Source organism: Perissodus microlepis, chromosome 23 (genome assembly GCF_051167445.1).
Source record: "Perissodus microlepis isolate ML-2025 ecotype Zambia chromosome 23, ASM5116744v1, whole genome shotgun sequence".
In the NCBI taxonomy this organism is placed as follows: Eukaryota; Metazoa; Chordata; class Actinopteri; order Cichliformes; family Cichlidae; genus Perissodus; species Perissodus microlepis.
In genome coordinates, this window is record NC_140482.1 from 2,481,756 (window position 1) to 2,492,626 (window position 10,871).

The following is a 10,871-nucleotide window of genomic DNA, read 5'->3' on the forward strand; positions in this document are numbered from 1 at the left end:
TCCAGTCTTTGTGTTCAGAATAAGGGCCTACAGCCATACTAGTGACATACACAACAGCAGAAGTCCATGGTTGGTTATGCTGTGAAACCCTCTCTGTATGTCATACATGTCTAAAGATGTATTTTTTTTAATACATCTACCTTGTACATTGGAACACGACTCAGCCTCGGGCCGCTGGGATTGGGTCCCTGAAGTTTGGGATGGATGGCTTTTTGTTGTTGTTGGGATCTTGTCAGCTTGTTCAGGCTTCACACAGGCTCGTCTTTCCATCACTGGAAGCTGGCCCAATCACCTGACTTAACAACAACAGCAGGATAGTTAAGTTGCCAAGTTCCTGTTTAACGAGTGAACTATGTCTAGGCAGGTGGAAGCCTGAAGACGGTGCTCCAGCTCAACAGGACAGACGGGTTATATGAGTCGCTCAAACAGAGGAGCTCCTATAACTCTTGTTTTAAAGTCGCTACACTGGCTACCAATCAGATCTAGGTAACATTGTAACATTGTAGTTTTAACATTGAGGATATATATACATATATATATGTGTGTGTGTGTGTGTGTGTGTGTGTGTGTGTGTACACATACACACACACACACACACACACACACACACACACACACACACATATATATATATACACATATATATATGTGTGTGTGTGTGTGTGTGTGTATATATATACACACACACACACACACACATATATATATATATACACATACACACACACACACACACATATATATATACACATGTATATATGTGTGTGTGTGTGTGTATATATATATACACACACACACACACACACACATATATATATATATATATATATATATATATATATGTGTGTGTGTGTGTGTGTGTGTGTGTGTATATATATATATGTGTGTGTGTGTGTGTATATATACACACACACACACACACACACACACACACACACACACACACAGGGAGTGCAGAATTATTAGGCAAGTTGTATTTTTGAGGAATAATGTTATTATTGAACAACAACCATGTTCTCAATGAACCCAAAAAACTCATTAATATCAAAGCTGAATGTTTTTGGAAGTAGTTTTTAGTTTGTTTTTAGTTTGAGCTATTTTAGGGGGATATCTGTGTGTGCAGGTGACTATTACTGTGCATAATTATTAGGCAACTTAACAAAAAACAAATATATACCCATTTCAATGATTTATTTTTACCAGTGAAACCAATATAACATCTCCACATTCACAAATATACATTTCTGACATTCAAAAACAAAACAAAAACAAATCAGCGACCAATATAGCCACCTTTCTTTGCAAGGACACTCAAAAGCCTGCCATCCATGGATTCTGTCAGTGTTTTGATCTGTTCACCATCAACATTGCGTGCAGCAGCAACCACAGCCTCCCAGACACTGTTCAGAGAGGTGTACTGTTTTCCCTCCTTGTAAATCTCACATTTGATGATGGACCACAGGTTCTCAATGGGGTCCAGATCAGGTGAACAAGGAGGCCATGTCATTAGTTTGTCTTCTTTTATACCCTTTCTTGCCAGCCACGCTGTGGAGTACTTGGACGCGTGTGATGGAGCATTGTCCTGCATGAAAATCATGTTTTTCTTGAAGGATGCAGACTTCTTCCTGTACCACTGCTTGAAGAAGGTGTCTTCCAGAAACTGGCAGTAGGACTGGGAGTTGAGCTTGACTCCATCCTCAACCCGAAAAGGCCCCACAAGCTCATCTTTGATGATACCAGCCCAAACCAGTACTCCACCTCCACCTTGCTGGCGTCTGAGTCGGACTGGAGCTCTCTGCCCTTTACCAATCCAGCCACGGGCCCATCCATCTGGCCCATCAAGATTCACTCTCATTTCATCAGTCCATAAAACCTTAGAAAAATCAGTCTTGAGATATTTCTTGGCCCAGTCTTGACGTTTCAGCTTGTGTGTCTTGTTCAGTGGTGGTCGTCTTTCAGCCTTTCTTACCTTGGCCATGTCTCTGAGTATTGCACACCTTGTGCTTTTGGGCACTCCAGTGATGTTGCAGCTCTGAAATATGGCCAAACTGGTGGCAAGTGGCATCTTGGCAGCTGCACGCTTGACTTTTCTCAGTTCATGGGCAGTTATTTTGCGCCTTGGTTTTTCCACACGCTTCTTGCGACCCTGTTGACTATTTTGAATGAAACGCTTGATTGTTCGATGATCACGCTTCAGAAGCTTTGCAATTTTGAGACTGCTGCATCCCTCTGCAAGATATCTCACTATTTTTGACTTTTCTGAGCCTGTCAAGTCCTTCTTTTGACCCATTTTGCCAAAGGAAAGGACGTTGCCTAATAATTATGCACACCTGATATAGGGTGTTGATGTCATTAGACCACACCCCTTCTCATTACAGAGATGCACATCACCTAATATGCTTAATTGGTAGTAGGCTTTCGAGCCTATACAGCTTGGAGTAAGACAACATGCATGAAGAGGATGATGTGGACAAAATACTCATTTGCCTAATAATTCTGCACTCCCTGTATATACATATATATATATATATATATATATATATATATATATATATATATATATACATATATATATATATATATATATATACATATATATATATATATATATATATATATATATATATATATATACATATATATACATATATGTGTATATATATACATATATGTATATATGTATATGTATGTATGTATGTATATATGTATATACGTATGTATATATGTATATACGTATGTATATACATATATACATACATATATACATATATGTGTATATATATGTATATGTATATACATATATGTATATACATATATACGTATGTATATACATGTTATTAAATCTCAGTTCTTTGTATTCCCTACGGCAAAGAAAGACACAGCTCAAAGTGGTCTAACTTAAAAAATGATCTCTCATTTTCCATATTGTGGGATTATAATATTATCTTATGCCATGTTATACCCCTAATTAAAGATTGTGAAATTATTGTGTAGTTTTAGTTTGCATTATTCTACTGAAGTAGAAGAAGGTGATAACTATTACATTTGTTAAATTGATTTGTATTACATCAGACTGCTGATTTATGGTGAATGAATGATATTGTTTTATGATGCATTATACTGCTGAGTCATAAGAAATACTGTTTTCAGAGAGTCATCGCCTTACTTGTCTGATTAGAAAAGAACAGAACATACTGCACAGGAAGCCAAGGTCATAACTCAGGCTCACTGAGAGAGAGAAAGAATGTGGATGTTTGGGTTTTTACAATAGCCTCTGTTGGCCCCCACCAACAGAGGCTATAAGAGGTTGAGTCACCCTGCACCATCTTGAGATTTGCTGTGACCCTCTGCATGCATGTGTCCCCATCTGGATGGTTTATGCTCAAAAGTGTTGAATTGTATGTAATAAAGTAATTGTTGATTGAGCATTTATACACCGACTATTGTCCTTCCTTCAGCCCAACGATCGAAAGAATTGGGAGGATTTAACAATATTCCGGAATATGGAGACCCGAACACACAAGCTCAGGTCTGAAGCACAAACAGGAAGCTTAGTTATTCATATAGACGTCACACACACTTTAAGTTTCGATCAAACACTCTGCTTAGTTTCACTTTCTGCCTGCAGTGACCATGCTCTGCAAAAACATGCAGTTTCCTGGCCCTCTCTTATACATAATACAATATAATCAGCAAAATAAGCATTAAAATATATATTTAAATCCCAACAATGTATGTATGTATATACATGTATGTATATATGCGCCCTTCTCTTAGCCTGAGGTCATCAAATCAAAACCCAGTGGTCTGCCATCACTGCTGGTGGCATCAGCGTCCTTTAAAGTTTTAAACTCAAGTACAGACTTCACATCTTCACATACCAGGATCATCCTCTGCCACATCCAAGGTTTTATCTGTCTAGACATCATAAGATGAGTCATCTGGTTATTACCAGGTTCTAATATGAAGTAAATACAACCTCAGGTGAACAGCATGACCTCTCAGACTGTGCTATTGTTTAGTTCACAATAACTCGTCCAAAATGCAGAAGCAGTGTGTCAAAATGTAATCCCTCCCCACCCCCATTATGCAACAGCGTGTAGAACCTCCTTTGGCAACAGTAACTTATCAGCTTCAACTCAGAAATTCAGACTCACTTTTCTTTACAAAGTTGAATTTCACCAAACGTGGTGCACACCGTTTTTGTTAAATAATTACACAATGTGAGGATTGTGCCTTCAAGCAGCTTCTTTTGTATGAATTATTGTACTTTATAATATAAAGCACCTTGAGGCGACTGTCTGTTTTCAGCCACCTTTCCTGCATTATTTCCACACTGTCTTGCAGCACATTTAGGACCTTCTAGCTGATATCCCAGCATTACTGAACTTTTAGTGGATTTCCAGTGACACAAGCAGCAGACTCACTGAGAGCATGACACCTGTGCTTTCTGGTTTCTGTGATTAGTGATAATCTGGGAGACTAAGACTGAGGTTTGTGCTGGAAAGGAGCTGGACATCTTAAAAAGATTAGGCCCAGCATTGTTCCCACTGTTATTCTGGTTTTAAACACATAAAAAACGATTTTTGTTCTATATGAATAATTTTCAAAATAAAAGTCATGAACCAATCTTTTACTGGCAGGAAGCATATGGCAGAGCTGAGGACTAGACTTTACTTGTGATTGAAAACATCACTGGGTGGAACTGGGGATGTTTTTCACATAGTGTCCACTTCACTGTTCCTGCTTAAGTGTTAAAGAAAGCTTCTGTTTCTTTACTGTACAGAAAAATGTGCTGAATTGTATTTGATTCAGGAAGGCCACGCACAGCCAACAGGAACCTGATATCTGAGTCTCCTTTGGCACAAACCAATCAGCAGGTGTCGCAATTTTATAAGGAATGTTCTGTGGTCAGCCGTCAATTCATATTGATGGGTAATCTTAATATCAATATAAATCCCATACAGTTTATTCTGGTTCATGACTGACCTCTAACAATGTAACAGTGACAGAGAGGATAAGGCCGGGGTGGCGTTTTTCAGATCCAGAGGGAACTGGCTCGCAGAAGGAGACATTTGTTCTTCAATATTTCAAAGTATTTCCTTGAAACGATAATTAATAAGACTCCCATTAATAGTTCATCACAGTTCTTTTCCTATTTGGCCTGTTTTTTTTTCAAAAACTGTATCCCTCATCTAACATTTCTTTGAGAAATTCCAAGACAATATCAGGAATTCAAAGAAACGCGACGGTGCCTTCAGCCTGCCTGAAAAGATGACAAATGACCAGGCAATGATGAATTAGAAGGAGAGTGTAGATGTAGAAAGACATGTCATTTTACAGCTCTGTTTCTGCCTGCTGTGTTTCAGGGATTAGACGATAATGGGGAACAAGGATCAATTACATCTGGATCACTGGAGGCCAATTCATTTATTAAACAATGATGCAAAAAGTTTTTTCTCTCATCTTTGCAAAGACAATAAAAACTGGTGCGTGTTTCAAAATACAACAACACACTGCATCAGAAGCACTGTGTCGAGGCGTGATAGCCTCACAATGAAGCAGTACACGTTGTAGAGCTGTTCTTCATACTGTTGGCCACCAGATGTCACCAGAGAGGACTGTGTTGACAAGCTTCAGAAAGCTTTGTTTGGCCATCACCGCTGAAAAGGTCTACACAAAGTACCCGACGAGGGTCTTCAGGGCTTCTTTCTTTAAGGTTTAAATATGACTTTTGTGACTGGAAAGTGAAAGCGCCAAAAGTATTCACTCACCCATCCAAATCAGCGAATTCAGGTGTCACTTCCATGGCCACAGGTGTGTAAACTCAAGCACCTGTGCAGACTGCTTCTGCAAACATTTGTGGAAGAGCGCGTTGCTCTCAGGAGCTCCGTGAATTCCAGCGTTTTACGGTGATGGGATGCACCTTCTGCAATAAGGTGAGTTTTGACATTCCCTCGTTACTAAATACTCCACAGTGAGCTGTGAGTGGAAGAGAACAACAAAGTGGGAGCGATGGGGAAGGACAGCAACTCAGCCACCGTAAAACACAGATGCTGAAGTATTTAGTGGCCAACTTTCAGTACAGACCTCCAAACTTCATGTGGCCTTCAGATAAACTCAGGAAGGGTGCTTCATCCCAGCCTTACATCACCAAGCCCAATGCAAAGCATCAGATGTAGTGGTGTAAAGCACGCCGCCACTAGACTCCAGAGCAGTGAAGGCATGTTCTCTCCCTCTGGGAGTCTGATGGATGAATCATCTGTTGTGACTACATCAACCTCACACACTCACTCAGGCTCTTTCAAACATCTGAGTTTCTGCGCCCCAATGGCCGGCCTCAGCACCAGTGCATCGGACTGCTTCTGCCCTCGACATCCCATCTGACGCTTGGAGAGCCCACAGGAAGCGGGGCCCATGTTGTTTGTTTAGGCTGCACCAGGTCATCAGGCACCCTCCCTAGACTCAGTGGTGGAGCTCAGTGATAGGATTTGTTGTTAAATACAAATCTGTCACAGGGGCCATCTAAATTGCTCTTTGGATCAGGTGGTGGTCAGATGATCAGATCATCGTCCCATACCATGAAAATGTAAATAATATGAAAGCATTCATAAGCTCCCTTTATTAACACACTTCAGCTAGAACATAAAAACCACATATATAAAGTTCTATAGGTCCCTGTCATGCCATGAAGCGGCTCTGACCCACTGGAGGGAAAATGTGAAAACTTACACTTTCTTCATAAGCTGATTATTATTAACATGTCCCAAAACCTTTAATCTACCAAAGCATTTACAAGTGGAAAGGCCACTGAGTTTAATCTGATAAAATGAGAGTTTGGCATTTAAACCACAAATCTTATTAAATATTAAAACTGCAGAATGCACTTTGCTATAAATTGTTAATGCAATTAAAACCCTTTAAAGCTTTTTAAAGACATTGAAGAATTGTTCTGTCTTTTTAACAACTTTCAAAGCCTTGTTCAGCCTTCAGGTGAAGAGAGCCGACCCGGGGAAATAAAGACGAAAACAATTCATCAGCAGTAAGAAGTTTAATTCTTTTGTTTTTTCAAATTTGACCAAAGCTGCCATGTTAGACCTGAGCATGTAACATTCCTGTTTGGGTGGTTAATCAACACTGTTCACAGTCTCATCTGAAGACATACAGTGTGTCAGAGTTTGAACTGCTTACAGCCCCACATACAGAGCTTTAATCCAGGGCTGCAGTCTGGAAGCTGCTGTCTCCATCCAACTGTAGGTAAACACAGGCTGTGTGTGAAAGCTGCAGCTTCATCACCAGTGTTTACAGAAGGTGTCTTCAGTTAGTGCACAGCTGTGTGATCACATGTTTTAGCAGCAATAACAGCACATTAAAACTCCTGTGGTTATTTCCCTGGGCTTGGATGACTGTGTGTGTGTGTGTGTGTGTGTGTGTGTGTGTGTGTGTGTGTGTGTGTGTGTGTGTCAGCAGAGACTCCAGATGATGGTGAGCATGGCCATGATGCCATTAAGAACAGCAACTCCATATCCCACGTGGAAGCCATGGTCAGAAGCGTCTCTAGAAGAAGAGAGATATTATTGATTAGTGTTATTTTAATATCAAGAAATTAAATGTACAGTACTGTAAAACTGTTTTACAGTACTGTACATTTAAGTATAATATAGAGTATAAAAGTATTTCCCTTTTTCATATTTGTTAGACTTAAATGTTTCTTAAATAGCCAATCGAATAAATACAAATGCAGTTTTTAAATCATTATTTCATTCATTAAGGGGATGAAAGAACACAAAGGCTCGCTGCTTCGGGAACAGCGGGTGTCTGTAACTCAGGAGGTTGGTGGTTTGATTCCTCACTGTTTAGATCTACGTGTGAAATATCCTCAGGTGAAATACTGAACCCCAAGTTACTCTCTAATGCATCTGTTGGAGTGTGAAGTCTCCAAAAACAGCAGCAAGTCCACCTCTGAATGGCTCAATAAATAAATGAAGGTTTGGCAGTGACCCAGTCAAAGTCCAGACTGAAACCAGATTGAGACTGTTTGGCCTTAAACAGGCTGTTCATGCTGGAACAAGGGCCAGTTACTTTAGAAGAGTTCAGGGACCAGGTAGATTAGGATAGATTGTCTTAATAAATGAAAACTGCACTTGGTATTTACTCAGGTTTTCTTTGTGTGATATTCAAATTTGTTTGATCTGAAGAACAGAAGAGAAAAAGCATGTGTAAGAAATCAGCATTATAAGGGAGAATTCCTGATTCTTCTACTCATACGAAGCGTATCCCAGCGTGTTACCTGACGTGGGCCACTGTCCGCAGTGTCGGGAAATCCATACCAGGCTGGAACGAGTCAAGGTAGGTGAGCATCCACGAGAAGACGCAGCAGATGCATCCTACTAATACTGACAGGACCAGGAGACTCCAGAAACCTGATTACACACAGTGCAGGATCAGGTTTACAGTTTCTACAGCCTGGATCTCTTCCCTTGTTTTACACAATAAGGGAGAAACCACTGTTGTAGCAACAGCATCATCCTTATCACACTGAGTTTGACTGCTTCCACTCCGTACTGATAAAACATGATTCGTTTTTGTTTTGGTGTTACAATAAAAACAATATATACAAAAACACAGAACTTTTGGACAGCAGGTGACCCACAGTCTAAATAAACATGTCTATGGCAAAGTTGTTGTTATGTGGATCTCTTTTGTTACTTTAGTAAAGAGTCGTTTCTAAGATTCTGCAGAATAATAAGTAATGAAAGCTGCAGCCCTCAGATATTTACACCAGTTACTTTGTACAGTACTTTTCAGAAATGTTGAAACATGGTATTAGAGCTTTCTCTAAGTATATGTGCTGCACATGGAACCAAAGAAAGTGTAAACCGAGCATGATGGTGAACACAAGTATCTGGACGGAGCAGTAAATACAGAGCTTATACTTACCGAGCATCTTCTCCTCAGTGCCATCCTCTCCTGTCACCCTCTCTGCCCGCAGCTCTGAAACAATCACAACTTATGCTGACCAACACTTGTTAAAAAGCCAGATCCCATCTGGTCCTGTGCCAGACAAGCACTTTAACAGAGCTCGGAAATAAAAACAAGTTATATATATATATATATGTATATATATATATGTATATATATATACACACACACACACACACACACACATATATACATACACACACATATATATAATTTAATATATCATAATGATATAATAAATATTTGACATGTCAGCAGTTTTCTAAGTAAATATATTTCTTAACATGTTATAAGGTGTTACTGACATGAGATTCTCACCAGCTGTCGGCAACAACCCATCCAGTCCACACATGCAAAGAAATCATCCACAGATGTGCATTTATTCATTATTATGTGTAATAATGAAAAATTATTGAACAAATGTATTAAATACTTTGTAGAAAAGCATTTGCTGGTGATGACTGTATTATAAATATCCCTTTGGACTGACCGATCATCCTACAGTAAAAACTGTTTTTTCCTTTTCTGATCCCACTGATCTGATCCTGATTTGCGCGTGCGGTACAGGGCCGCGCGCTTACCTTTGAGTATGGGGTAGATGAGGGCGCAGAGAAACCCGACCGCGGCCACTGCTCCGGCCGAGCCCAGCACCGACAGCGCGACCACGGGCCATGGTTTGGGGCCGTTCCGCCTCGCGCTCCTGGCGGGCTCCTGTCCGAACATGTAACGCTGCTCACGCAAATGAACAAATGAAAATGTCTGCAAATCAAACCTTTTCACAGCCGCGCTCAGCAGAACAAAGCTTTCTTATACACAGAGGGACAGTTTGTGAATATACAGACCGATGACATGCTCACAGTGACGACCCGACTGCTTTTAACTTGTACCAGGAACTGCTGATTACATGTTTGAACTTTTCGCTTCCGCACACAAAATTGTCCCCGAGGGGGTTCCGTTGGTGTAGTTTAAACTGCCACAGTTAAATATGTGGAAACAAGCTTAGCTAGGCCACTCACAGTCTTTTAAATGTTTTTTTATGTATGTTTCTTTTAAATTCAGTTATGGTAAAGTATCAGGCAGAAAGAGCAGTTTACCGTGTTTCACTCTTCACAGGTGTTGCAAAGATTTTGTGCCTCAAAATCCGTGTGAGCCTCTCCTAAGACAGCTGGGATAGGCCCCAGCCCACCGGCGAACCTGAACTGGATAAGCGGAAGAGAATGGATGGAAATTTGTATGATTGATTGGCTGATATTAATCTGCACCAATGACTGTAGAAAGCGCCGACAGTCATTGATCTGCACTGATTGTATGTTGATACGTGTTGGCCTGTTTTATCTGCTGAATTGCTCCAACAATCAACATTTTAATATTTTTATTCTAAACCGAATGCTTTCTCTTTTATTTAATAGAGTTTCCTCAAACAAATGTCCCAAAGATTATAAAGCTCCTCATGCATCATAAGCAGTATATTTTGAAGTAGCCACAGTTGTATCCGTGAGTCCACAGCAATACCGTGAATCATTTTCATAATGGTCTGAAAGGTACTCTATTATAATATTAATAACAGTAATGATTGGATGCTCTTGTTTCAAGTATGCTTTCAAAAATAAAAAAGAACTGTTGAATTAGTTGTCTTTAAATAAAGTACTTAATTAAAACAGTAATATTTTTTAAATTAATTAAAAAAAATCATAAAAAGGTGTACTTTAACCCTCTTCTGTCTCCTCCCACAATTTTGTTTTCTCACGCGCTCTGAATAAATTATTTAATTGGCTGAGCGGCATCGCAGGGATTAGTTACAATTCACGCCATTGGTCGGTGTGTAAAATAGAATATTATCATTAGAATAATAGATATAGATAGACACAATAGAATCAGCTTGTCATACT

The 10,871-nt window shown here is 39.7% G+C and overlaps 1 protein-coding gene across 2 annotated transcripts; it reads right to left on the bottom strand.

The window, feature by feature from the left end:
* Positions 1–7,036: 7,036 nt before the first annotated feature.
* On the bottom strand, positions 7,037–10,194 carry arl6ip6 (ADP-ribosylation factor-like 6 interacting protein 6). 2 transcript variants are annotated; one of them, XM_084922677.1, is made up of 5 exons: positions 10,077–10,194; positions 9,564–9,711; positions 8,941–8,994; positions 8,291–8,423; positions 7,037–7,557 (listed from the first exon to the last, which is right to left on the bottom strand). In XM_084922677.1, exons 2-5 carry the CDS (start codon positions 9,703–9,705, stop codon positions 7,464–7,466), a joined length of 423 nt encoding a protein of 140 aa, XP_084778803.1. In that variant the 5' UTR covers positions 9,706–9,711; positions 10,077–10,194; the 3' UTR covers positions 7,037–7,463. The 2 variants fall into 2 exon arrangements, with proteins under 2 accessions (XP_084778803.1, XP_084778802.1); XM_084922676.1 differs by lacking the exon at positions 10,077–10,194 and adding an exon at positions 9,825–10,034.
* Positions 10,195–10,871: the final 677 nt, after the last annotated feature.

Bases quoted from the DNA above. Each gene is read 5' to 3' on its own strand.
- arl6ip6 (XM_084922676.1), bottom strand. The intron at 8,995-9,563 runs GTAAGCGCGCGG...TGATTGTTTCAG, and splicing joins CATCTACCCCATACTCAAAG to AGCTGCGGGCAGAGAGGGTG. The intron at 7,558-8,290 runs GTAACACGCTGG...CTCTTCTTCTAG, and splicing joins CGGACAGTGGCCCACGTCAG to AGACGCTTCTGACCATGGCT.